This window comes from Athene noctua, chromosome 29 (assembly GCF_965140245.1).
Source record: "Athene noctua chromosome 29, bAthNoc1.hap1.1, whole genome shotgun sequence".
Taxonomy (NCBI): Eukaryota; Metazoa; Chordata; class Aves; order Strigiformes; family Strigidae; genus Athene; species Athene noctua.
In genome coordinates, this window is record NC_134065.1 from 3,890,769 (window position 1) to 3,918,722 (window position 27,954).

General features: G+C 54.9%; 1 protein-coding gene across 9 annotated transcripts; it reads right to left on the reverse strand.

Moving 5' to 3' along the window:
* Positions 1 to 1,205: 1,205 nt before the first annotated feature.
* ARNT (aryl hydrocarbon receptor nuclear translocator) lies at positions 1,206 to 27,341 on the reverse strand. 9 transcript variants are annotated; one of them, XM_074929316.1, is made up of 23 exons: positions 27,173 to 27,212; positions 19,511 to 19,622; positions 18,180 to 18,224; positions 16,979 to 17,023; positions 14,460 to 14,504; positions 11,864 to 12,077; positions 11,513 to 11,726; positions 11,363 to 11,428; positions 11,142 to 11,241; positions 10,676 to 10,741; positions 10,115 to 10,200; positions 9,601 to 9,677; positions 9,314 to 9,448; positions 8,774 to 8,848; positions 7,827 to 7,978; positions 6,082 to 6,192; positions 5,798 to 5,876; positions 5,359 to 5,482; positions 4,757 to 4,856; positions 4,071 to 4,221; positions 3,714 to 3,873; positions 3,179 to 3,330; positions 1,211 to 2,662 (listed from the first exon to the last, which is right to left on the reverse strand). In XM_074929316.1, the coding sequence occupies exons 1-23, from the start codon at positions 27,195 to 27,197 to the stop codon at positions 2,573 to 2,575; spliced, it is 2,424 nt and encodes an 807-aa protein (XP_074785417.1). In that variant the 5' UTR covers positions 27,198 to 27,212; the 3' UTR covers positions 1,211 to 2,572. The 9 variants fall into 9 exon arrangements, with proteins under 9 accessions (XP_074785412.1, XP_074785410.1, XP_074785415.1 ...); XM_074929309.1 differs by lacking the exon at positions 11,363 to 11,428 and having other exon boundaries at positions 1,207 to 2,662; positions 4,071 to 4,215; positions 27,173 to 27,340; XM_074929307.1 differs by lacking the exon at positions 14,460 to 14,504 and having other exon boundaries at positions 27,173 to 27,333.
* Between the last annotated feature and the right edge of the window lie 613 nt (positions 27,342 to 27,954).

The following is a 27,954-nucleotide window of genomic DNA, read 5'->3' on the forward strand; positions in this document are numbered from 1 at the left end:
CCCCCCCCTCGACCGCAGAGAAAGGGGGGGCTGAGTCAGGCCGGGGCTCGGCCACGGACTCATCGCCCCGAGCACGGGGCCCTGACTCGGCCGCGCGTGAGCGAGGGGGGAGGCCACGGGGCCCGAAGTGGGGGGAGCCGAGGGGAGGTGAGGCTGAACTGGGAGCACTGGGCTGAACTGGGAGCCACATCCCCTCTCCGGCTGCAGGGCTGGGGGAGAACAGGAGGACTGGGGAGATGCCGAGGGAGGGGCGACACGCTCCAGCCCCCCAATGTCCAGCCCCATCACTGCGAGGCCAAAGAGGGGGGTCAGGGCCCCCCCAGCGGCGTGACCAGGGCCAGGGCGGGGGGGGGCAGAAAGGAGACAAGAGCTTTGAAAAAAGGGAAAATATCTTGTAAAATCTCTGCTCCGCAGAATCGTCTGCGCCAAGAGGGAGCCGGGGGGCCAGAACAGCCCCCCCTTCCCCCCCCAGGAGGAGCGCTGGCTCCTGCCTGCCCCAAGCGATTGCACCATAAAACAACCCCCCCGCATCAAAAAATAATAGTTCTCAAAATGGGCTGCGACAGGGACGAGCCTCCGGCCCCCCCCGGCAGCCGAGAGAGGCCGGGACCCCACCAGCCCCCCCTCAAGCCCCCCAACAGCTTCAATTGTCCGTGAAAAGACCCAAAACCGGTCCGGGGGGGCTGAAGCACGGCGGGGGCACGTCCCGCTCCCAGCGCTGAAGGACACGACTCCGGGCAGCGGCACCAAGGTCCAGAAACGGGAATTCCGGCAAAGGCCGGGGCTGGTTTAAGGCCGGGGCTGGTTTAAGGCCGGGGCTGGTTTAAGGCCCGGCTGTGCCACAAAACCCAGCTCCGAGCCTGAGAAAAGGCCTGGGGGGCCCGGGGGGGGACATGAGGGGCTGCGGCGGAGGAAGCGCCTGGTTATTGCTGGCAGCAGCTTCCCCAGGGGAAAGGATGATTCCGGACTCCTCCTGGGAGGGTCCCACCTTCCCGGAGAGAAAATGTGGAAGTGGTGCTGGAAGGGAGAAAAAAAAACCCCCAAACCCAAAACCTTTAAATCTTCATTTTCCAACAAAAGCACGAGAGGAAAAAAAAACACCCCAAAACCCCACAACTGCTCGGCCACCGAGAGGAACCTCTGGGGGTCTCTGCAGGGGCGGGAACTCGATGGGAACAGGGTCCCCGCTCCCCCCGGCCCCTCCTGGGGGGGCTTTGGGGCGAATCTCCCGGCCCCAGGACCTGCGGCTCCACCGCCCGGCCCTGCCCGGCCCCGGGAGGCAGCGAGGGGCAGAAATCCCCCGATTTCATCCCAAACAAAGCCAGGCTGCCCCGAGAGCTCCGCCGCCTTCCCCCGCCGCGGCCGGGCCAAGTTCCCTCCCAAGTCCAACGCCGCAAGGAGAGGATTTTCCTGTGGAAAGTGAAGGGAGACCGGCCCTGGCTGGGGGGGGGAAGCAAAATATTCTTCCAATCCCCCACCCCCCGAGGAGAATAAAATGCGCCGCAAGGTTGTGCTTTTTTTTTTTTTTTCCACTGAAAAAGCCAGAAGATTCAAAGTCAAGATTTAAAATTAAAAAAAATTATATATATATATATATATATAAAAATTAATTCTCTTCCCCCTCTTCCCCGGCTCTCCTCCATTTTGTGATTTGGCAACAGGGGCATCACACGGCACCAACGTCTCGTGGAGGAGACGGTGAGTGGAAAAGCAAATCCTGGCGTGGCCTCGGCGCGGGCACCCAGAGCACGAGGGGCTGCGCTCACCCCCCCACGGCCCCGAGCAGGTGTTTGGTTTTTTTTTTTTTCATTCCCTCCCACCCAAAAGGCCTGTGAAACGCTGGTTCGCGGCAGCGCAGAGACCACAGGCTGCGGCGAGAACAAAGCTACACAGAAAATATTTTTATGGCTCGTAATGATCCCGTGGTTCACGCCAAGGACAGGGCCCAGAGTTTCTGGGTGACAGGAGCCAGGGGCGCCCGCTGAGGCGGGAACCTCCACATAAAGCACCTGGCTGGAGCCACGAACCACCCCCCGAGGACGGGCAGGACCTTTCCTCGGCGGAAAACAGCGGCTGACGACGAGGGGTCTGGTGTGAGCATCCTCCAGGGCCGACGCGTGGAAGAGTTTCTTTCGATATTTAAAAAGTTACAATACTTTTGTGTTTTATAGAAAAAAGAGTCCCGGTATAGAAGATTGAAATAAAAACAGTAAAAGCCACCTTCTGAGTTGGGAGGGGCTGTCTGTAACCCCAGCAGGAATCCCTGCGAGCGGCAGAACGGGAACCGCCGGCGAGCGGCTGCGGGAACACGGGGTCCGGGGTCGGGGGGAGCGTGGGGGCTCCCACAGCCTCGAGTCCTGAAGCCTCCAGGCAAACAGTCCCCCCAAAACCACAACGTCCTCCTGTGCCACCCATCCTCAGGGCAGCGTCACCTCCAGAAGGTTGGAAGCGTTCAGAAAGTCCAGCAGTCTTTGAAGGAGAAAAAAAAAAAAAAAAAAAAGAAAGACTTGGGTGTTTTCCTTTACACGTGGATATTAGATATAGCTACAATTTGCTTCCCCTGGGGCTTGTTTTATTCTGAAAACGAAGGGAATATATTGAGCTCTGGGAACTCTTCGTTGTTGTAGTTGGGTCCCTGGTCTCCCAGCATCGTCAGCATGTCCTGCGGGGAGACAAGGGGAGAGTTACAGCCCGGCCTCCACCCCCAGGCCGGTCCCGCCTCTCCCCGGGGCTGTGTCCAAGGCTGCAGAGAGCAGCAAATTTAAGTCACAAGACTCCTCTGAAAGCAGAGGGCAGCAAGTCGCAAGAAGAGGAACCCTCTTTGCTTTATGGGACCGGGGGGGGTGTTTGGCTTTTTTGTTACTAACAGAGCGAGAAGAGTTCTTGTGGCTGGGAGATTCACACCGACCCCGCAAGGGACCAAGACACAAAGCCCGGGCGAGGCCTTTCTGCTCTCTCTTCTCCAGCTCCATCAGGTTTTATCATCGGTTTTAACATTCCAGGGGTTTTTTAATCAGTTTTAACATCCCAAATTTTAGACCTCAGCAGATTTATTACAGAACTAGAGGGACGAGCTGCGGGCGGTCGCTGCCCGCGCTCGGCGGGCAAAGGGCGCTCGTTCCCGCAGGCCTGGCCCAGGCCGGGCCTGGCTCGGGAGGTTAGGAAAGCACCGTCTTACTGAGAAGACCTCAGGCTGGCTTGGCTGCGGCTGCTGCACGTGCTGCTCCCCCGACGCCGGGCCGTGGTGCTGTCCCTGCCACTGCGGCCACATCCCCACGCCCTCGGCCGCCCGCGCCTGGAACGGGGCCGGCGTCTGCGCTGCCTCCGCGGCTGTTTAACAGAGAACGAGTCAGCGCACGAGCCCCGGGGCAGCGCCGGGGCGTCCAGGGGCCTCGAACGGGATGGGAACGCGTGGCCTGGAGGTTACTGGGGTGGGATTGGCCCTCTGGGAAAAGCCGCTGGACCGTCGCGGGGGCAGAGCGAGAGCAAGCGCGGGGGAAGCGCGGAGGGGTTTGTGAAACGGCTCCGAGTTCATCAGCTCTGGAGCCTCGTGCTGGGACGGGGTGAAGGCGGGAAGGGCAGCGGTGGCCAGGGCAGGGGCTCGCTGTGCTCCCCCCCGGGTGCTCCCCGCCGGTGGCAGCGCCTGCCCCCCGCTCTCCTCCGAGGGGGGTTCTGCGGCCGCTCCCCCCCCCAGCGCCCCCGGCCACGCTCACCGAAGGCCGCGCCGCGGGCGGCGAGGTTGGGGTAAGCGGCCCCGGTGGGAGAAGCCGTGGAGCCCGGCGCGGCCATGGGGCTGAAGGAGGCCGGGGTGCCTTGGAAAGTCCCCATGCTGAAGGAGGAGGGTCGAGTCTTCACCGCCTGGGACGCCACTTGCTGCAAGAGAGCAGGGAACGGGAGAGGAAGAGGAGGGACGTGCTTCCTCCGAAGCTCGGCCCAGCCAGGGCGAGCAGGGGAAGCCCAGGGGCACCCAGCACCGCTCGCTGCAGTCGGGGCGGGTCGGTCCGGAGGGCGAGCGGGGCCTGGAGGCGGCGGGGACCCGGGGGCTGCACCGCGGGTTCGGGCTTGGCTACCTGGGGGGCGAACGCCGGCCGCGTCCCGGGAGCCCAGTTGGTTCCGCTGCCCTGAGCTGGGCTGGGGTGGCGCGAGATCTGCGCCAGGATCCGGCCCGCGGGCGAGGGCTGCTGCTGAACGATGCTGACGGGAGGGACCATGCTGCTGCTCCTGGGAGAGGCACCGGGTGTCACGAACAGGGCGAGGAGGCACAAAAGCACCCCCCCGAGGGTTACTGAGGGGGGTGGAACGAGCCCAGGAACGCGGGTAACTGCTCACGTGCCAGCGGCCACCGCGCTGCCCTGGGGGGGACGCAGCCTGCGGGAGCCGCAGGGCTTGTGGGCACGGCTACTCCCACCCAGCTCGGTTTTTGGGCTCCCGCCTAAGCTAAGCGGCACAAAGAGGCACGTGACTGGGCTAAGAGGCCCGCGGACAAGCCTGGGCCAGCAGCAGGGCAGGGGGCTACCAGGAGGAGGGAGCAGGGCGGCACCAGGCAGGAGCAGGGGGGCAGGAGCCCTTCTCCCCCCAACCCCTCAAAGAAACCCACGCCCGGGTGGGCTCCCCCAGGAGCACGCGCCACAGGAGCACGTTTCTGGAGAATCTCTGCCCCGGGAACACCCCGCTGCTGGGGGGGCACGGCGGAGGGGACGGAGCAGCGGGGCAGGACGAAGCCAAGGCGAGGCCGCGGGAGCACGGGACGCCTCACCTGAAGCTCTCGGCGGGTCGCGAGGGGGTGAAGGTGTTTCCCTGCGTGAAGAGGGGCTGGCTGGCGGGCACGGAGCCGGCGGGGAGGGCTTTGTTCTGGTCTGAGGAGAGAGGCCGGGTCACTGCGGGGCTGGGGAAGTCTCGGCAGCAGGAAGGGGACAGACAGACATGCCCGTGCGAGGGGGGAGCGCTCCGAGCCAAAGCAAACACGGCTGCTCCTGATCCAGAGACGGACTCCAGATGGTTTTGTAAAAGCCTGTTTAATTTGATTTCCTCTCCGTTTTTCTAATAAACTCGCATTAAGGTTCTCTGGGGTCGGAGCACCCACCACGCTCAGGGCTCAGACTGGGGCAGAGGGAACCGCTCTCCGGGCAGGGGGACAAGCGGGAAGGCTCAGCCCGAGGCCGGCGGCGAGAGCGGAGCGAGAGGCACCTCACACCCGCTCCCTCCCGGCGCAACGCCGCTGCGGGACAACTCACCGCCGCCGCAGCTCATCGGCACAGACAGGAATCCTCCGCCCAGCCTCAAAATCAGCGCTGGTCTGCAAGGCCCGCAGCCAGCACCGCTCGGAGCGAGGCCACCCCACCCCTGCGGGCTCCCTACCTGCGCCCATCCCGCTGTAGATCTCGCTGAACCGGGGGTCCCGCTCCTGATTAAAAAGGTTCTCTGCCTTCTCCAGGGGCTTGCTGTGCTCCGGGCCGGCAGCTGCCACGGGCTGAACGGGAACCTGGCGCGGGCAAGCGGGAGCCGTTAGTACCTCGAGCACAGAGGAGGCGGCCGGGGGTTCTGCGGGCAGAGGGCTCGTGTGTAGGAGGTGGGGCTCCCCCCCCCCCGGGCTCCCCCATGTTTTACAGGGACCGTGTGGCAGCAGGGGGAGCCCACAGGGGCAGGGGGGAGCCCAGGAAGCAGATCGCCTTCCTCTCCCAACTCTGAGCAGCCTCAAGTCAATCCCGTGCAGCCACCTTTCAAGGCCCAGCAAAAGGGAATTTAGATAACACCGGAGAGCAAATGCAGGGAGTAACCAAACCCCCCGTTGATGTACCTGCGAGTGGTCGTAACCAGACAGGCTCTCTCTTCCCGGGACCACTTCCAGCTCTGTCTGTTGTGGGGGCTGCTGCTGCCTAAAATAGAAAGTCTCTGTAACAGGAGAACACCGGCTGCTAAAAACGATTGCCGAGGGAACAGCTACTCTGTGGTTACACCAGTGATTCATTAGCCCAGAGGAGTTCACTGCTGCGGAGAGGAAAGGTTGGGTAGGAAGGCTATTTGACAGGAGGGCAGAACCAGCAAGAGAGGCACGGTAAAAGGAGCTGAGCACCTCCTGACCTTGCGGGCAGCTGCGCCGTGCCCATCTCCAGGGGAAGGCTGACACTCTGCCCCAGCTGGGGCCTCTGCATGGAGTTTGACAGGGCAGGCCGAGACTCCTGGCTGGAGTTCCTTTAAAGCAAAGAAAGAAAGAAAGAAAGAAAAAAAATATTTTAAAAATACCAAACGAAAGCAAACAGTCGGCTACTGCGTGCAGGAGAACGCGCCTGGCTCGCTTGGAAGCTTTGCTTTTCCAAAACCTGTTTGAGTGAAGGATCCTTCCCCTCAGCTTCGGCTCTGAAAGGGGGGGCTCAGGTAACACAAGGGCTCTGCCCCCTCCCACTCAGGCGCTGAGCAGGGGAGCGGTTACAACCTACGCCAGGAGCACGGGCAGATCTGCAGCGTCCTTAAAGCGCAAGCAAAGGTTGGAGGAACCCAAGAACCCCCGAGGTTTTCTGTCCAGCTCTAGGTCAGACACTCCAGACTGGAGCATGCAGAGACCACCAGCAGTTTTAGGTTTTAAGCCCAAGCCATTGGTGTTCTTTATGCTCTTCTGTTAACTGTCAGAAGTCAGTTAATGTTTAACTCCCACAAGAAAGGAATAAAAATCCAGCGTTTTCTCGGCAGTTCTTTTGCAAGCTGCTGCTTCCGTAGCACCTGATGAAACAACACGGAAAACCTGGCGAAGCTGCACATGGATAAAACGCACCTCACCCCCCAGCAGAGCCAGAGCTGGCCTGAACTTGTGCCGTGCTTCGCGAAGGCTGGATGTGAGGATGGATGTGAGTGGAATGGATGAGCTCGAAGAGATCTCTCTAACACCGGGACGGGGATTAAGGCCTGGATCAGATCTGCGTCAGGCTCAACCCTGCGCTCAGCTCTTTAAGGCCAGGAGGATCTGTCCCTGCTCAACCCTAACGCTTTCTCATCAGAAAGCGGCAGTTTGCCAGCTGCAGGAAGGGACGACGTGCTACCTCTGCTCTAGGGCTTCGCCTCTTTCCAAAAAAAAAAAAAAACAAAAAAAAACAAAAAACACCCACCCAGTTTTTCACTAGCCCACAAGCAATCTAGCCTTCCGCTTGCCTGGCTGGAGAGATGCCATTCTCTGCACCCACCAAGCCTGCTCTTAGGAGTCACGTGCAGGCATGCATTTATTTTTTTTTAATTTTTTTCCTTTATTTCAGTTGCTGCTCTTCTGTAAGGGGCCTGGAGCTCACTCATGGGAAGAGAGAGCAGCTCTGATCACTCCCAACCCACCGGAGAGTCAAAAGAGAGGGGAAAGAAGAGAGCAGCGGTGAAAGCAGCCTCCCCACGGGAGCTCGTTTCCGAGTCCGAGGACAAACTACAGCAGCGAAGAAAAACAAAGCGTTTGCTGCCCACCCTCGGTGGCAGAGCCCCGCAGGAGCCCGAGAGCTACAGCCAAGGGCCCTGACATCAGCTCCGAAGGCAAACGGGCAGCCAGGAGACTCGCTCCAGCCACCAGAGTTAAAAACGGCCCTGCTGGAGCCCAGTTTGGCAGCTGGCTAAGCCGCACAACCCGGCAGCCAAAGGAATTACATTTCTTGCACTTGATAGTCCTCTAGTGCCGGCCACGGCCCAGGAAAAGCGCTCACGGGACTGAGGGACTTCTCCAGGGCCTACACAAAGCCTGGCGAGGGGGAGAGGCCAAAGCTCCCGCAGTTCTGTGCTGCTGGTTACTCTGGGAGGAGATCCCAGCGGTTCGTGTGCTAGCACTGGTGGTTGGCAAGTCATTTCCATGTACATACTTGACGTTGGTGTTGGTACAGATGATGTACTCAATTTCATCCGAGTAGGGGTTCTGGAAGGTAAAGGAGCTGGTTCGCATCCAGAGCCATTCCCGGTTTTTGGATCGGAATCGGAACATGACTGACAGAACCTGGCCTTTTAACTTCACCACCTAAAAAAACGTAATGCCATCAGTAGTACCTGATAAAAGAAGGTGTTGAAGAGCTTCTGAGCACAAGCCACCCCCCCCGGCTAAAACCCTGTGATGGCCCTTTGCCTCGACGCCTCCAGACCGTGCCGCGGTCTGCCCCAGCTAACGGCCGCCGCCGCGCTTCCCTCCGGCTCCCCCGGCTCCTGAACCCCACGGCAGGGGAATCTAACGTCCCCCTACTGGCTTCCGCTTTTCTTATCTCTTTGCACTGGTGAGATGTATGAAAAAGCCTCCAGAGTAAATGAAGCACATGCTGTTGCTCCTGATTCCAGCTGTTTGCACAAATGGACATGAGCAGCTACTTTTTGGAGTCATGAAAGCACAGGGGCAGTCTTACCTGCCCTGCCACCAGTCCAACGCCCTCAGAAATAAGAGTAACGACAACAGGGCAAGCAAACCACATCCATTTCGAGTTCCGCAGCACTGGGCTGGGCCCTAGAGATGAACCAATGTTTCAGCCACAGAAGCATGGCATTCGAGTAGGCACTTTGGAGCCACGTCTCTGGCCCTAAAAGCAGACTGGGCTAGCAGCCAGAGGATGAATTCAAGAGTTAGACATCAGATGCTTCTGGTTTGTTTTGCACATTTACAGTTACGTGAACTGTATCTGTCACCGTTTGCCATTGGGCAAAGGAGAAATATCTAAGGTTTCTTTTCCTCTTGGTTTTCCAATCAGTCTCATCGCTTCGCAAGAACCAAGACAGATTCCGATCTGAACACCACGCCGCACGCAAAGTGGCAGCTGAAGGGTTTTACCTGCTGAAAGCTGTCCCGCAAAAGCTGCTGGTCTTCCGGGTGGCAGAAATCCACAATGTCTTTCCCCAGAAGTTCCTGATTTTAAAGGAATTGGGAGAAAAATCAAGTCAGTTCATCTGGCAGGCAGACTCCCCCTTTCAGGTCTGCCCCGTTAATTCCCCGTTGGACAGGTAATTACTGCTCCCCCCCCCTCCCAAATCCCTGCTACACGACCCGAGCAGAGGAGCTGGCGTGCTGGATTTTGAAGAGAAGCACAACAGCAGTTGAGTAACGTTTGATCTCCAACTCAGACAGAGGCAAAAATGATCTTAATTGACATTAGACATAATCCAGAGCCACCCACCCTTCCAGTGATCAAAGTACTGAGAAAAACACATGAAAAAGCAACTGGCGGAGAAGAACCACATGGCTGGTTTAGGCCCTGGGCATTGTTTTATCAGATCTGTCAGACGAGCAGAGCCACGACGTACGAGACAGGGCGGAGGGAAAAGGAACTTTGACCAGCAGTCCTTTCCACGACAGCTCCTCCCATTTTCTCACCTGTGGCTGGTAGCCAACCGTAGCCACGCACCGGTGATCTATGAAGGTGAAAATGCCTTCGGTGTTGTGCCGGGAGATGAACTCTGTTGGCTGACAAACATTGTTCATGTCCGTGCAGTTGGGTGAGCTGGTGACCTGCGAGGCCAGACCGGGACAGCGTTACCAGCTCCTGCCAGAGCTGCTCTCTCCCGGCGGGTTGTGGCCACCGGGGAAACGTCTTCAGACCAGTTTAACTCTGGGGGCTCTCAGGAGAGGGCAATGTTGGACCACTGAGTGATGCCACCCACCTGGAGCCTGCCAATAGCCACGAGGCAAAACTTGCTGCCCTGGCCAGCGTCCGGATCATCATCAGGCAGGGAAACACCTGAGAGGAGCGCAAAAAATCCCAGCAAGGTTAACGCAGGAAGGGTTGGTAAGTTCAGAGGAAAGAGACTGGCAGTTCCGACTTCAGTACATCTTTCCACCCCATTTTGTAATTCCGTATCCCGCTCCATGAAGTGATTTGGTAAATTAAGTTGCTCCCTCGCCCTTTTTTCCACCAGAAGGGTTGAAGTCCTGTAACTTTTATCAAACCAGCCTACCAGGCAGCGCAGCATCACCCACATCCTCTGCAGCATCACCGCTGCGCAGAGACACCACCTCTGACCCCGCATCAGCAAAACCCGGTTCAATTTTCAGACGAGAAAACGCGACAGACACACGTGCAAAGCGTTTGCTGGCACGTTCAGAGCACAGAACAGACAACTTCGGACCACACGCTCTTAAAACCAGCCACAACAGAACCCTCAGCTGAGGGATTACCTGCGGGGGGCCAGGCTTTTATGTAGCCTGTGCAGTGCACCACCACGTAGTGAGGTTCGCCGTCTTTGGCCGCGCCTAAACCATTCCTTGGGAGAGAGAAACAGGCTGATTGTGCTGTAAACCAGGGGAGGGCGAGGCAAAGAGTTTTTACTTGTATTTTAAATAAAAAAAGCTTCCACAGAACATCTTCAGGGCAAAAAAAGAACAAAGAATTAATGCAAATGCAAGAGGCTCAAGGAGAGAAGAGGTTGGAATCTCTATCAATCTCAAATTAAAAAGGGACAATACACACCCGAGCCCCACGACAGCATAAAGCACGTGTGGTGTTAAACTGACTCCAAACACCATCTTGGGCTCAAGATTAATCCTCCCCAGGATTACCTTCCTCAGCAGGGTGGTACTTTGGTTCTGGTACCAGCGGGGCACGTGAACTCCTGCGAGCTGTACCAGCCCCCCCTACACGCCCCCCGCAGCGTGTCCCCACCACGCCGGGGCCGGGGCTGCAGCTCCTCGCGCTCCCAGCGACGCAATTCGCCCGCCCGCAGCTCCTGCGCGACTCACCTGCAGCGATTCCTCATAAAGCTGAGACGATTGACAGAGACTGGATCCACCGAGCTGTTGCCACACCTGTACCAGGGTCAGAAACGCGAAGGGAAAAGGTTTTTATCTTCCTTGGTCAACAGCAAAACAATCTGACACTCTTGAATAAGCGGAAACATCCTCTAAGTGGGGATGAACCTCCGAATCTCCAAGTGAAAAGCCCTTGTTCTACGGACTTCAAGGGAGGTGACACATGGGGTCAAAACAAATTGTTACTTGAAACTGGATCTTCTACAACAGCCTGGAACGCTGTCTTAGCCCAGGGCAAAGAAACGCCTCAAGAGCTCAACTGGAAAGCTCACCCATGTTACATCACATCTACCCCAGAACGAGCAAAAAAAAAAAGGCTGAAATAAAGCGTGAAGGGGCCAGGGAGCAAGTTCAGCTTCAGGCTCAAATGAGATTTCCTCAAAAATCTCTGCGTTACCTCATCCGGCAGATGAAAGAGCGTCGCGAGCCCATACACATCCTCATGGACTGCTGGCCTTCCTTCTTGACAGTGCCCGTCTTCAAGTCGAGGATGCGACCTAAAAAAAAAAAAAAAAAAAGCAAAACCAAGACGCTGCTGCGCCCCGAGTCCTTTCGGCAACGCCGGCCCCAGGTAACGCGTTCGGGAAACTAGCAGGACACAAGTGTCACCAGTGGTACCTTTCGATGCACTCTCGGGGGGGGCTGCAGGATCCTTGTTAGAAAGGCACCAGGGTTTGGTTCCTTCTACAAAGGGAAGGTTTTAATCCAAGTCCTCCGCAGGCTTTCGCGCCGCCCGCCCCCCGCCGAGCCCTCCCCGGGCTGCTTTACCTGTCAGCGCGTTCTCGGAGGTGGAGAGCTGCTCCCTCAGCTTGCCCACGTCGTCGGGGTGCACCTGGTCGTAGAGGGTGCTGCCGAACCACTCCGACTGCGGCTGGTTCAGGACGGGGGTCACCGAGTCGGAGACGTAAACCACCCGCCCGGTCTCGCAGGACACGATGAAGAGAAAACCATCGGCCGCCTCCAGGATCAGGTGTTTGAGTTCCTGCGCTCACAGACAGACAGACACGCTCTTAACTCCAGAGCCGAGCCGGTGACACCCTCTAAACCCACCCCAGCACCCATCTCCCCCCCCACGCCCTGACGGCAGTTATCTCCCACGAAGCAGCGTCAAGCCCAGACCTGGTCGGTGAGGAAGGAGGGTTTGTAGGTGCCGTCGGTGGAGGTGTTGCCCGTGCCACGCAGGGACTTCATGTGCGACACGGCCATGCGCAGGATGGTGAGCTTGTCGGGTTTGCGGGCCAGGGCGCTGCACGTGGGCACCATGTCCGACAGCTCCGTGATGTAGGCGGTCATCTTGTTCCTCCGCCTACGTTCAATCTCGCTGTGATTTTCCCTGCAAAAGGCCAGGGAGGAGAGGAGGAAGAGCAAGTCACCAACGGGCCAGAAGCCCTCAGCCGTTTCCCCACGTTCAAACGCTGCCACGAGGCCGGAGTGCAAAAACACACAAGAGATGCGTCAGGGTCGGCAGGAGTTAGAAGGGCTACAAGCGCCTCACATGCTGGGCGTGCACGAAGGAACGCGGGAGCAAGTGCAAGGAGGAGAGTGTGCAGCTGCCCTCCGCGGCCGCCGAGCGCCTCGCTCCCCCCTCACGCCGGCGCCCAGGTGGAGGCAGCGAGCCAGGCTGAGCTACTTCAGCACAGAGAGAACTTTCCCCATCAGCTCCACAACGCTGCAGCAAGCCAAAGGATTTCTTCCTTTACCGCGGCCTCTGCTCTCAAAGTGGGGTTCACCTCACTCGACTGAGGAAATCCGCTGTTAAAGAGCGCTGGCGCGGGCAGGCTGAGGCGACTCGTCCCAGCCTGTCTGAGGAGGAATCAAATCCCCTTCAGCACCTTCCAGACGCTCGGGCGCCTCCGACAACCCTACGAGGAGGCCAGGGCAGCAGCTACAACTCGGGCACCTAAATTACAACAGAGGACTCTCACCTTGTAGTGCCTTTGTGAAGATAGTTACCCTGAGAGCCCGTTACAGAGGGAGAGCTTTAGAGGGGACAAACACTGGTTTCTGAACAGATCGAGGCCCCTGGGGAGGGACCATCGACCAGGCACGCACAGACCTGTGAAGAGGCACCACGAGCGCTGCCCGCTTACACTCCTCAGAGAGGTTCTTCCCACGCCCTTCCTACACCTGCTCGCAGGGCACAGTCCCCGCCAACCCCCCGAGATCAAACCACAGCTTGGTTTGGTTCTTTTTATCCGGCACACGTACTTTAACTGGGTTACTAAGGTGCGTTTTTCAAAAGGGAACTTAAAAGCCAGGTTTCCTATCCAGAAGGATGGGTCGGATGCGAGGAAGCACGGTGGGAAATGATATGAGATGACAGTGTCGGAAGGAACACAGACAGGCAAGTGAATTAAAGAGGATAAAAACCAAGAACGGAGCATTTATCACTACCAGGTGTGCAACCATTCAGTGACCTTGCTCCTCGCTGCAAGAAACCGGTATTCAGAAAAAAAAGAAGTGCTTCAGCTCTCACACTCACCTTCAGCTCAGTTTCTCCAAACACACACGCTCAAGCGTGAAAATGAAGAGACCTTCACTACAAAAGCTACTGGGAAACCACCAGACATTTTGCCTGCCAAATATTCTCTACTACAGGCTCCTGCAGACAGCAACAACTGGCTACTGGGGACAGAGGAAAGGGCCACTGCCTCTCTGGAAGAGGAAGCCCTGAAGAGTGCTGCCGTCTGCCCACAGGCCCCTCCTCTAGGGCTTCCTTATCTCCTCAAATATTTAAGCTATGCAACGCTAGTTAGGAAAGGCTGCATTCAGGGGTTATTTTTTTTGTTTTAAACCAGCCAGCAGGCCATGAACTGGCCAGAACTGTGGCGTTCTCCGCACCCAAGAGTCTTTGTCGTCCTGTGCATTGCTTAGGGACGAGCCCAGGGTGGAAGAGCGCAACAAAGCGACGGGCTACGCTTGCGAGACAGCAAGCCACAAAACGAGTTGTTCTTCACCAGTTACCAACCCTCAGCTCTGCAGCAGTAACCAGCTGCGGGTGGCGAGCAGCAGAAACCTCCGGGAGCGTTTCAGCAGTTTTTATTCTGCAGCTGCAGAGGGAAGGGTGTGCTCGGGGCCGGGGCAGCGCAGGACTCGGCCAGCGCCAGCTCGGCGGCACGCGGGGTCCCGGCCGGGCTCATCTCAGCCACAGTCCCTCATTAATTACAAATGGGACCTTGGGGGGGGGAAAAAAAAAAAAAATCATTTTGTTCTCAGTAAGCTTAAATCGCTGCAATGCACAGGACAGCACCTCTCCTGGAAGGTTTTATGGGGTGGAAAGAACTGAACTGGTGGTTTCTAATGTCTGTTCTGACAGGACGACAGCCCGGGGTACCCGACAAAACCTGGCCAAGGCGAGAAGAGGCCACTTGGCACCTGGATCCAGCACGAGAGAAACTCTATTTAGCAGAGGTTAGCAAAGCTCCAGCACTCAGGGAAAGCAACGCCCCGCCAGGCTCTGCCCTGCAGCCTTTGGCAAACAAATCCTCTGTGTATTCCCCACAGACATTCTCCCACGGGGACTAAATGCCTTTCCCCTCCTAATTCCAATTACACAGCGATTTCCAGGAGTCTGTTCAGTTTCAAGTCCTCTACTGCAGCAGATGAGGGAAGGAAGGAGGGGGGGGAAAAAAAAAAAAAGAGAAGTGATGCCTAGAGAAACATTAAGGAAAGGAAATACTCTGCTTGTCCATGCTTGAAATCTCCATTCTCCTACCTGGCAAGTCTCTCCTTATCCGCTGAACTCTGTTCATCATCAGACCTAAAAATAAAATCAGCGATCTAAGCTAAAATGGAAAAAGTTTAAAAGAAATGAAAAATGGGAAGATGTACTAGGAAACCCAGCCTAGAGACAGGCCTGTTTTGCAGAGGAGCAGTCCCACAAAACAAAGCAGCGATTAGTTTGCAACGTTACACACGGAACGGGTGCCTGCTGTCTCGTTTGGAAGTTTTAAGGCGCTTACCAAGACTGTAGAACAGGCAAGGGGAGGTGTTTTACACACAACCCAGGGGCAGATTAATCTGCGTAAGATTAGAAGGTTAATGGCAGAACTGGGAGTTCGGGTCCCAGTCACATCAAACTACTCTTTAAAGGAAAAAAAAAAAAAATATCAGTAGCCTCTTCAATAGTATTAACAAATCAGAAAAGCAGATTAAAAACCCCAAATCCACAAACAGTGTAAAATTCACAGCTTGCAACACGTATTTTTGTAACGCTGCTACACAAACACCAGTGGGGTGAGCACAGTCGGGGCGGCTGCACAACAAAGAGCACACAGGGGTGTCTACACAGAGGCACAGACATCCCACCAACCTGCACGCGCGCTGTTTTCTGAGAAGAGGAATCTGCAAACCTGGTTTTACAGAGGCTGGTGAGTTTTCCTCCTTGAGGTCTGGCTGCCTTGGAAAACAAATAATGCCCCAAAAGGTACCGCCAGGAAGGGAGGAGTATGTGTGCCCAGTAAGGCAGGAGGGAGCCTCTCCCGGGCGGAGCGGCTGAACAGCCACTGGGGGTTTATGGGGTCCGGGAGGTGTTTTGAGCTTTCGTCACCAGTGGCACCCCCCTTCCACTTCAAACGGGCGGTGGTACAGCCCTTCAAAACCTGTGGTCACGCTCACTTCCACGCTCTGTTTTGCCTCACGTCATCCAAGGAGGGAAGAACCTCCTGGGAATCGTGGGCTGCCAGAGCTGGGAGGAGCAGGGTACGAGCGGTCCTGGGTAACAGCTCCGAGCTCCTTATCCCAGTCACAACTTTTCTGACAGCCGCTTTCCGGGGTGACACTGTCACTGCTCTGCAGCTCCTGCCACCGTCCTCGCAGCCTGAGCCCGGAACGGGAAGCACAAATCTCTGCGTCAGAGCGCAGAGGTACTGCTGGTGCCCCGGGGGCTCGGGGGTGACGCTCGGTTGTTTCCTTTCTCCGATCACACCTCCCACGTGTGCATCAGCCCCAGGGATGGAGGGCCACGGGGAGCCCAGACCCCGCAGCCGCCCAGGAGAATTTATAACTTTAAGGGCGGCGGCGCTGTTCAGCCCCACGGCGTGGCCTACAGCTTGTCTGGTATTTCGCATCATCTTAGAGCTTAAATGTATTATTAGGGTCTGCGCTACCTTAAGTTCCCAGAGCTTATGACTTGCACTAGGGAATAAAAGTTATTCAGTGTGGGCTGGCAACCCCGTTTTTAACTTGCTTGCCTTCAGAACAAGTTAAATCACCTAAAAAGCTGGAGAACCCCCGTTTCAGAAGCCCCTGCCAGCCCTCTGGCAGACAATAGCGTGACGCTGACCCCCAATTTTGGCTTTGCAGTTGTTTTGCCTCTCTGCATCGAGACTCTGGCTGAAACGTCACAGAACAGGGGTTTTCGAGCATTTCGAGGCCGCTGGTTTCAGGGTGCGACCTCAGGGAAAGGCCCCGGCACCCGCCACCGGCCCTGGCTCAGCCTGCGCCGTGACCTGCCCTGCTGACCCCCGGGCTCCCTGACACGAGGCGCTGGGCACTCCCTTCCCCAGTGTCCTCAACCACTGGAATTTTAACTCAATCCCAGGAATTCCTGGAGTCAGACCCCCCCCCCCCAGACAAGGCACTAAGCGTAGCACCTTGCCCATAATTCTGTATTTGCTTATCTTGCCTCTTCACAAGCCATGGTGTGATGTGCCTTCACGCTGAGGGGACACCTGGAATCTACAGCACTCGGAACATACGCAGAAGAATCTCACTTTGGCAAAAACATCACACATCAGCACAAAATAAAACCATGAAATTTGACTTCCACGGGCTTCGGAAAGCTGTAAAAACACCATGTGGTCAGTCCCAGAGCTACTTTCAGACACCAACGAGTAAACAGAGTCAAAATATTGCCTCTAATGTTCCTGTGCACTCTGATCTCTAGGAAATCCCCCACTTACAGAGAAAGCTTCTGCCTAACTCCCCCACAAAACACACACACCACAACATTTGCCAGGAAACCCCGTTCAAACAAAACTTGAAGCATGAAACTTGCATCTCTGCAAGTTTCTTGAGCAGGAGAAAAGAATGAGAGTCCAAGGCAACAACTGAAAGAAACGTTTAAAAAGAGGAATCTCATCACATTTATAACAAAGGAAAACGTCTGGATCCTTTGGTGCATCTTCCCTCAAAGACAGACAATCTAACCACTAGTGAGAAGGGTGCTGCAGGGTCTCTCTTACATTAAGGTGCTTTGAAAGCTTCAAAAATTGCATCACAGCCAACTCTTACCTGGCAAATCTCTCTTTATCATTTGGCATCGGGTCATCATCACATCTAGGAGAAGGGGAAGAAGAGGAAAAGTTCTTAAAGCATTTACACTTCTTTCTTTCCCAAAGACACCGAGGGAAGAGCAAGATTTAATAAAACACACAAAAAAGACCCGGGGTTAAAAAGGCAAACTGCTGTGTGCAGGCAGTCCAGAGCCACGCTCTTCATTTATCTAGTTAAAAGACTACAGATTAATTACATTTATCACCTTGAAGTTTTCCACACCGCATTCTTATCAAGGACAGGGGCACCACACTCAATAACTGAGGCACAATCACACACAAAGAAGTAGGTTGGAAGATACAGTTGGCCCAACCAAGACCCTCCTCCCAAGGATCTCGGCAGGCAAACCCTACGTTCCTCAGGAGTGTGACCACCCCCCAGCCGTTCCACAGTTAAAAGACTGTAACATGTGGCCTTCCAGAATCCTTAGTTGTCCGATCCTAAACCACGCAGCGAGACTACAAATAAGTGACACGAGCTCTTCCAACTCTTCTGCGTTCCATATGGATCACGAGGAGATAGCTGCAGCCTCGCCAGCTCCTCGGGAGCAAGGATGTCTCTGGAAGCGAAGCATCCTTACAACAGATGAGTCAAGCCACGTGTCTGCGGCACTGACAAAAGCTCAGCGCCTCGCTCTTGTGCCGATAATCTGTTTGGCAGAAGAGTTTTCTCTCCGCTGAGCAGAGGCTCGGCCAGCAGCAGTGCTCCTTCAGCGCTGCGCTGGAACAACCGGCGAATGGCTGGAAGCGTTCGTGGAGCTATTTAACCTTTTGAGATGCTGGTATGGAACGCAGGGAGCTCTGCAGCACCCCCTCAGCCCAGCCTCCTCCGCTGAGCTCGCCTCGCCACGGGGCCCTACCCGGGAGATGGCCCCCAAGGGAGTCACGGGATCCTGCCCAGGCACAGCCCCTTCTCCGGACTCACAGAGCCCACGTGCACAGCAGCTTGGCTCTGGCCTCAGCTCCAAAGATGGAGGAAAGCTGCTGACTAGAGAAAGGGAAGAGTTTAGGGAAACGGGACACGGTCCCCTGCAGACCCCGCTTCCCGCTGCGCTGCTGGAGAGGAAGAGCCCTGTGGCAGCAAGTTCCTGCTCGGGGGGAACACACAGACACCCCCAGACCACCCAACGGAAACCTGTGGGTGCGATGTTCTCCCTCACCTGAGGAATTTACTGTTGCCTTCTCCATCATCATCAAAGTCAAGCCTGAAAAACAGAAGCAAGGAGATGATTATTAACCAAGTGGTTTCGCCTTTACAGGTTGCTTTTCCATCTGTGCCTACAGGGATGCAGATGATTTCCGAGAGGAAGATTTAAGTAATCCCAGGGGCCAACGTGAAACGACCTATAAAGTTTAGAAGAAGACTTCCTCTACGTGTCCATCAGAAACAGGGCAAGGAAACAGTTCAAAAGACAGAAAGCCTACGTGGAGCACCCACTGCATCACAACCTCCTGTTCCAAAAGCTCTGGATCTCCACAACCGCTCCTCACCGCTCCAGGGACCGACTGACAGCCTACAGACAGAGCACTCCCGACTCAAAAAGCTTGGATTGGTTGCAATTTTTTTTTTTTTTTTTAAAAAAAAAAAGGGAAACAAAATACTTCAAGAGTTAAAGTTCAGTCTGGTGCCCTGTGTAGTTACTGTCCTTAGGTCAAGAGCAGACAACGTCACCGTGTTTGCTCGAACAGGGTCAAAACCCCCGTTTCTAACAAGCGCATGTGGGAGGACAGAGGAAAGGCTTTTCACTGCGTTTCCTTTCGGGGTGGAAAACCGGCGCGTAGACGCAGGCCAGCAGCGTGCGTGTTGGTAAATGAAGCGTGAGGAACAAGCAGCAGACAGCGTGGGAGGAGCTGCAGGGGAGTGGGAGCATCGGCAAATGGAGGTGAAGGAAAGTTTGAGTGACTGGGGGCGGGCGGCAGGGAGAGATTTCAATTAGCTTGAAAATTAAAGAGGGAATTTCTTGTGCCAGGAATTTAAGAGCAGCCACTCAATACCCTTTTAATTTGCAAAAGCATTTTTAGCAAACAAAAAGCCTACCACAAGCACACTGTGGCTTCCCCCCCCTCCTCTCCCGGAGAGGGCCCAGTTGCGAAGGTCTGAGCGAGCCCCAACAGTCACGTTCTCTGTTCCTCCACCTCTCTCGCAGCGATGGCTCGTCTCGCTGCTCCAGCGCCTCCTGGTTCCCTCCCAACCCTTGGGGAGCACCCCTCTTCTCCTGCGAGGTGCAACTCAGCTTTTTAATCCCCTCTTTTCATGTGGAAGACAGAACCTGGCTTTAAGGCGTACGACTGCCCCAAAGCGCAGCGCCACGAGGTAAAGGGGCTGGACGCGGCGCACCCGAGGGAACCGGGAAACCTCTCTGCTGAGAAGGTGACAAGTTTCCTCATCACGAGGCGGACTGCTCTTTCCAGAGAACAATGCTTCCCCAAAAACACACCTCGCACGCCCCCCGCCGTCCCTAGAAAAAGCGAGGTCAGAGCACACACTCACCCGGGACGCCTCTTGCTGCCTCTCTGAACGATGGCTCCTCCAGCCTGTGCCCCCGGCCCAGGGTTCCCCGAGCTGACGGCCGCACCCAGCGAGGAAACATCTGATGCCATTTCTAAACAGGAGAGTGGAAAAAAAAAAAGAAACAAAACAACAAAACAAACCCACAAAATAAACGAGTGTTACGTCAAAGCCCCCCCTCTAGTTCAGAGGGTGGGGTATTCTCCACATATAGCTCCCATGAAAAGCGAGTGCGTTTCAGCATCTGGGGATGGATTCTGTGCAATGTGTGCTTCTGGGCCTTTCATCTGCCTCTCCAGAGCCTGCGCTAAGGGTCCCTTTCCAGCTTGGAGCACATGTGGTTTTTATAAGCTCCAAAGCTTAGATCACTGAACTAAAAGATGTGGTCTCCTTTTTCGACAGAGGAGGAGCCCGGTGGGTGGGGGCTGAACCCCTTCTCACGTGCCAGCTGCGAAGGGGAGGGGAGAGTCGTGAGTTCACCCAATAACGTTAACGCTGCCTCTTGCAGAGGGTTTATTTCCCAATCTAAGAGACAAAGAATTGATCAAGAGGCTCATAAAGCACCTTGAAAACCACGATCTTTCAGCCTCTCATTCCCATCCCTCAGCGGTACCGACCTGTGGGCACCACGGGCACGACGGCCAGTCTCTGCCTTCGCTTCCCCACAACTGGCCACACACCCAGAGCGAAAAACACGTCGCGTTGGGGAAAAACTGACCCCGCGTCCTCTAACGCGATGGCTCGGAGCTGAACCCTTCGCGTTTTACACGTTAAAAAAGTCGCACAAGCAGTAGGAAATCTACTCAATGCTTTCTATGAGATGAAGCAGGCAGGCGACGCTCTGAAGAACCGGTGGGACCAGGCCACACGCAGCACTGCTTCGGCGAGAGGTTCCACGTAGATACGACACGTGAGAAAATAAAAAGCCTCCTCCGAGACGTGAAGATAAGCCCTTGGTGGTGCGTGGGAAAGAAAGAAGAATCCAAGCGGAGAACTCGAAGGCGCTGCCCTCGCGAGCCGGCTGGCAGGCCCAAGCCTGTTACCCGTTACGGGGCTTTTTCCACAAGGAAAGCGAAGAGCCTCGGCTCTCCCCGCAGCCACACACGCGCGGAACCATTTGGCCGGGCAGGTGGGCAGCTGGGCTCCCCCCCCCGGCCCCCTTCAGGCACTGAGACACCCCCTTCTCCTCCCCGGCAGCTCCCACCGACACGAGCTGGGATTTCTCGCTCCCCGCAAGCCGAGAGACGCTGTCTGGAGGCGGCGTTTGCTCGCAGACGCCGCACCTCAGCTCCGCCACCCTCAGGCAGGGCTGGCGCCTGGTCCCGGCTGCTCCGAGCAGACCCAACAGCGGCTTAAACCGAGCCCAGCACGGCTTAAACCGAGCCCACGGCCTAACCCCGCCACGAGAGCCGCCTTCAACCTTCCCCTGCGTTAGCACAGACGGATCTGCACCAGAACCGGGGTTTCTGAACAAGTTCTAAGGGATTTTTTCACGTTTCTGAAATAAGTCGGCTCCGTACTCATTTTACCGGTTGCAGGTTTTTAAGTTTGCTGACAACAACTGCCAGACTGCGACCAACAGTCACGCCCGCCAGAATTTCCACAGCAGCCTTTGCAAACTGAGCTGCGCGGAGTTGCCTTGGAGGTAGACAAACCACTTCTGCGTTATCAAAGTGGGGGGGACCAAAAAAAAAAAAAAACAAAAACCCAACCAAAAACCCCAACACACGCAAAATAGCCTTTCGCTGGTGTTCCCAAAGGGCTACACCGACACCGAGAGCTGCGTGTGCACGAAACGCTGCCAGAATCGGTGGGACAAAGCAAAGAATTGAAGTCAGGTTTAACAAACACGGCAACAAATCGAGGCTTAAGCTGCGAGGCTGTCAAATCTCAGCTTAGCCAAGACCACGAGGATATTGCTCGACAAGTAAAGCAGAGCTACGCCACAGCAAGCTTCTGTGCAACAGTCCTGGTTTTCACTTCTCACCTCATCAAAGATAAAACTCAGCCTTGTGTATTCCCAACGCCAGGAAAGGAAAAAAAAAAACCCACCCTAATTTTCAACATCAGAGATACATCTGGGTTTAACAAATCTTTTCACAGTTCCTGAAGTCAGATTTCAAGCCAGGAGCAGTTTAATCTAAGCAGTACTTCCAGAGCTGGACAGTGCTTCGCTTGCAGCTAAAAGCGGAGCCCAACCACCTCTGCGGCGAGGCTGGAGCACGGCAGCAGCTCCGGCTCTCAGAAAACACGCTCCAAAACTTCTGGTATTTCTTAATAAAAAAAAAAAATTTTAAATCACAACTTTTACCACAGTAATATTGCTAGCCTTTACTGATGGATTTGTTTTCCTCCGAGCAGCTGGCACTGCTGAAAAAGTTTCTTCCTTGCCAGCCCATAGTATTTCCCAGGGGTGACTAAAATACAGACTAAGCATCCAGCTCAATGCTTGGCAGCTGAAGGGGCCAACAACAACAGTCCCAAACAACAGCGGGAGCGAGCACACCCAATTTCAACACCAACTACAGCAACAAAACACCAGCACTCCTCTGAAGTTAAAAAAAAAAAAACACAACACAAAGCAAAAACCAAACCCCAACAACCAACCGAGAACAAAGAATCAGGAATGGAAACAAAAATTTTTAAAAGACGGCAGCTTATTTGAGGTTAGTGGTTTTCAACACGTGAATACGTAAGGTCTGTGCGGGGAAATCGGCGCCTGTGTGATAAAGTCAAGTCAGCTGATGTGATGTACTTAAAATAAACGGAGCTTGGCCTTCCTCGCGCTCCATCCTCCACGCTGGGACCACCGGCCTCCCCCCTCCCCTCGGATCACCGCGACACCCCGGCCCCCTCCCTCGTTCCCAAGTGAAGTCCCAAGGCGCAGCAAGGGCTGGTATCGAAGGGCTTCGTTCAGCACAACACGGCCCTAAGGGGACGCAAACCAGGTCAGAGGGTTTCTGCCTATCCCCGAGGAGCCTTGGGCTTTTCAACAGACGTATTTAAGCACCACGGTGTGAATAGAAATAAAGTTTCTGCAGCGCAACAGATAATCATTTTATTAAGGAGAGCGGAATTTCCGCTTTGGGGCAGGGGAAGGAAGCGACACTGTGCTGTTCCTCCGCAAATCAACTTTTAAATAGGATGAGGGGGAGGGAGGGCGTCTCTGTTTGTTTTTAAAGGCCTTTGCTCTTGCCAAGGAGCCGGCCGCGTGGACCAGGACCTCACCGCTTTACCTTGTGCTCCGGCTCCCTACTTGGAAACGTTTCCCTCTCGTGGTACAACACGTGGAAGAAAATAAAATATCTTGAGATTGGGTAAATTGGTAATATTTTGTTCCGCGTACCGAGGGAGAGCATCAAAACGGTTACGTGCTCTTTCACAGGACCCCCTGGCCTCTACCACATCCTCACCCCAAAAATAGGGAGAGCACGGGGGAGGTGGATGGGGCGGGAAGTTTTTTTCCCCCTTTCAGAATTCCTGGGATGCTCACACAAACGCAAAGCTTCCTTTCAAAACCCCCATTTTTTCCCCCCCATTCAAACACAGAGGTCAGCGAGGAACTGAGGGAACCCAACGGGGGGGAGGCGAGGGCGTCTCCGGCACACACGGACTCGGTAAATCCCCTGGCCCAGACCCCACCCTTAGAAAAGCTGCCACTCCACAGCAAGCCCTCCACAGCTGCCCCTGGAAGCCACCGGCTCCACGCCCAACAGGCGAGATGGGAGTAGCCAGAGGCAACCCGAGCCGAGTCAACCGGTTCTAAGAAATCCTGGGACACGATCGCCGACCAAACGCCCATTTCACAACTCTGAAGTCACCAGAAACGGGGACCAGCAAAGCTGCTGATCAGTTGTCCAAAGCGGTGACTCGTGGTTCCCAGATATCAGGATGCTTAGGTCTGACTCGACACATCCAGAGCTAAGAGAACGACGTTTTTCAACTACCCCGAAGTGACGAAAGAGGCACCGAACATATTCCTTTGAACCAATCGATGGTAAGAGCAACAGGACAAATGTTCGCTTTCGTTTTGAAAGCGGCTTCTTCAAAAACCAAACGTGCCCCCAAAAGTCCCAGTCGACCTTTCTGAGAGGGCAGGGTGGGTCTCGGAGAGACACTGCTGCCACAAGCAACATCCGCGTCGGGTCTGTTCCAGCCCTTTCCACCATCAGTCCCTGCTGACCTTTAACATGTGTTGAACCTAATGAAGGCCGGAAGAGATAAGCAGAGGCAGCAGCAGAGAAATTACGGATCCTCATTTGTAACCGAACGTAAATCAGCAAGCACAACCACAACTCGGGCAGCAGTTTGGTCCCTGTCATCGAGAGCCCGGCTTCCAGCCCCGCTCTCCTGGGAAGGGCTCTGTTGCAAGTACTGGCATCTCATCAGTGAAAAAAGCTTTTCAGAAATAAAGTCACAGAAAATATTCCAGACTGTGATTTACGAGACGGGCCTGCCGCAGCTCTTAAATGCATTTTTATTGTACCCCTCAGCCTGCTCCAGCCAGGCACGGTGGTTGCTGCCGGGGAGCGTTTCAGCACACGGTGGTTGTTCACCAGGCAGCACGACTCAGTTTAAACTTAACCATTAGCGAGCTCCCCCCCGAAAGCCAAGGAAGTTTAGAGCAGGTCTGTGAGCAGATAACAGCTGCTAAGATGAGGCAGCGCCGTACTTTAACCAATATTTGCATTTCTCTCCCAACTATAAGGCTTCGTATTTACAAGGTGTCTCGATCGCTGTGTCACAGGTACATTAAAGAGATTTATTTTTTAAGTAGGTGGGGTTTTTTTGAGGTTGTTTGAACTTCCCATGCAAGGCCAGCTCAGCGCTTTCATTCCCTTGGGAACCTTCTCCAAGAAGCATTACAGAAATTAAGTAAAAAAAAAAAAAAACATAGAAAAGAATGTATTTTCCATTTTCAAGCCTTTGAAACCATGTATTCATAAAAGAAAATGTTTGAAGTGAGGCTGATCAATGATATTCATCCAGCCAGAAGGAAAAGTGTCCTAATAATCCAAGCTAATACTAAAACTAAGTAAGGCAAGCCACTTTTTTTTTTAACCCCTCCTCCTATTTCCTCCCAGTTAGGGGATGCTGTTGGCTTTTCACTCCTAACCAGGAGATTTGAACACATAAAACTTACTTGAATTGGCATAACTGAAAGCTTTTGATCTAGCATTCTTCACAATTCAAGTCTTTTTTCAGTTAAATATCACCAGGGAACTGTGCTGTGGCTCACCTCACCCTCAGAATGATGAGGGAGCAGAAGGGTTTTGCAGGTTTATTTTTCAGTGGTTTTGCAGGTTTATTTCTCAAGCAGTTTATCTGAAAACAGAAAAGCGCTTTATCCACCTCTCACAGGTTTCTGAGGCGACCTGCTTTGCCCATGGAGCATTTTGAGGAAGGACAGCAGGCCCAGGATGGCACAACACTGAATACAAGCCGTGGTTTGAACACTCTAAAAAGTTCCAACTTACTTTTCCAGTAAGCTTGAACACACAAATAAGCTCCAACTTATTTTTGTGGTCAGTTTGCCCCTCTTCAGCCTCGGCCTGCTGAAGCTGGGAGGACGTTCAGCATACCTGGGGGCATTCTCCAGTATTCAGTGGAGGCCTGCAGTCCGTTTTTCAACATCAAAGGAAAGAGGACCCAGCTTCTAAAGAAGAATTTTCACAAGTCATTTGTTTTACTAATAATCTCTGTGTATACGATGCTTGTGCAGACTGTAAGTATTTTCCCCCCTTCTGTTTAAAAGGGCCAAGCTAATGCTGGTCTGTCCGTCTGCTCATAGTTATAAATATTAAACACAGATGTTGAAAGTTCTTTCTCTTTTCCTTGTGAATTTGTTTAAAACTTTCCTATTATGCACAACATCATGCAACTCCGAAGGCTACACTCCGATGGACACTTTGCAATACACTAACAGTACGAATATCTTCCTTTCTTGTTCACTGGATTCTTACAGAGCTGGCTCGTAACGTACATTTTCCATTCCCACCCCAAGCAACAGCATTTTTTTTGCTTTACATTTAGCTACGCGTCCTTCGTTTGCCAAACTGAAAAACCTTGGTCTAGCACTACGCTGGCAGGAGAAGAAGTGAACTTCCTGATCGAGCCCACAGCACCACCAGTACACATGACTAAAATTTTACTACTTGGAACAATTTCACTGTTTCACGGGATATTGCTGTGAGCCAAAAGCATATTTTGCCGCAGGACAGGATCACAACTTTGACAGTTTCCATTTCAGACATATTTTTGCTAAGCCGAATCAATAATATTTTTCTAGCACACCATGTCTAACTTGTGATCGCTGAAGAATTTCAGATCATTATGTGAAACCACAACCACGTATTCGCAGGCACCAGTTCTGCACCCTCACCCCAGAATCACCACAGACAAACGACCCGACATGTCTTCTCAATATTTAAAGCCACAAAAGCTTCCTATATCGTTAGAATGAAAAAAAACCCCAAACATCCTTTAGAAGTTACATTGAATAGTCCTCCATAAACCTGAACATGTCACACGACCCAAGACCTCAAGCCACAAGCAAGAAGAGTCAGAAACCACAAGCCAAAAAAAAAAAACACAAACCCCAAAAAAACACAGCTCAAATTCTGATCTCAGTCACCACGTTTTAAACCCATTACAACTTCACAGACACTGGATTATTGCAGATACATACTAATTTCAGAGCAATTCAGACAGAAATCCGAGAAATCCTCAAAGATTCGATGTTATTCGTCAAGCATCAATATCACCAACTCCCAGCTTCCTCCAAACAGGGAGTCACCCCTCGGTTAGCAACCTGAGAGCAAAAGTTGAGAGAATATTCTGCTCCCTGCTGACGGGCGCTCACACCCCTGGTTATGCACCAGCTTTTCAGCTCAGCAATTTACAAAGAGCTGGAGAAGAGATTTGTAAAAATCCTTTTTGAAACGGCACATCAGATTTTGTCTGTTACCAATTAAGAAAGCCTCGATTAAACATACTGAAAAAAAAAAAAAAAAAAAAAAGGGTCTACAAAGGCCATAAACCGTTAAGGACAATAACCACAGGGGAGCCCCAGGAGCGCTCGCTCCCTGCCGGGGGGGGATGATGGAAACCAGCCCCAGGGACCCCCAGCAGGCGTGTGCAGGGCGCCGAGACGGGCACCGACGCCTTCCCTCCAACAGAGCAAGCCCCGCCGCGCGTCCCTCTGCCCTCCAGCTCCCTCCCCTCCGAAGCAGGCCGCCGCTCCAGCGAGCGCCTCCTCTAAAAAAGTTTCTGCCACCCGGCAACCGGGCGGCTCCCTCACCCGCTGCCCCCCTCCCCTCCTCTCACGGGTGTCCCCCACCCTCCCACAGGCGCCCCCCGACCCAGCCCCAGCCCAACCTCCAGAGAACACCCCCGGGCTGCCCCAAAGCTCCTCCCCCGGCCGAGCCTCCAACCCCACCGACCCGGCTCCTCGAAAGCCTCCGGCCTCGGCTGACACCTTCGCCCCAGCCCAGCCCTCCTCCAGCTCCGCCCGGGCCTCCCCCACGGGCGCTGCGGCGGCCGCTAACGGCACCTCCGGCCCGGCCTCCCCCCGCAGCCCCCTGCCCGGTCCAGGCCCCCCTCAGGCCCCCGGGCCGGCCCAGCGCCCCCTCAGCCCCGGCTCACCCGGGTTGGCGGCGGTCGCTGCCATGGCGGGCGCGGGCCGGCACCCACCCCCCCGCCTCCCTCCGCGCCGCCGCTGCCAAGATGGCGGCACAGGAAAACCCTCCGCGCTACCGCGCACCCAAACCTGCGCGCCGGGCGAGGTGGGGCGGGGACGAGGCGCAGCGCTCCTATTGGCTCATCCAGCGGGCGGTGGGGCGGAGCGAGAGAGACCGACGGCACGGTCAGCAGGGTAGGGTGAGCGCGGCCATGCCCCGCCCCTACCACGGGAGAGAGGCGTGGCTCGGAGGGGGCGTGGCTACGGAGGGGGTGTGTGGCGCGGGACGAGCGCGTGGGGCGAGTTAAAGGTCGGGTTGGGTGACGTCACGGGTGGGTTTTTGTTTTTTTTTCTGTCGGAGGGCAAAAATCCTGCTGGGACTGGGACTGGGTTGAGGGTTGGGACTGGGATTGAGTCTGGAACTGGGATTGGGACTGGGATCCGGGTTGGAACTGGGATTGGGACTGGAAGAGGGTGTTGGGTCAGGACCGGGACTGGGGGGACACCAGTAAAGCGCTAATTAGCGCTAATTGCAATCCGAGGGGCCCCCCCACAGCCACTCCGTGACCACAGCAAGGGCCAAAACAGGGCATGGGGCCACCGCTGCACCCCAGGGTCCTGCCAGGCGCCCCGGGATGGGGCAACCCTGGATGTGGTTTCCCTCCTGCCCCCCCTTCCCCAGGGCAGAACCCCAAAAACTCCACCTTTGCCAAAAAAAATAAAAATCACTGGAAAAAAAACCACCCCG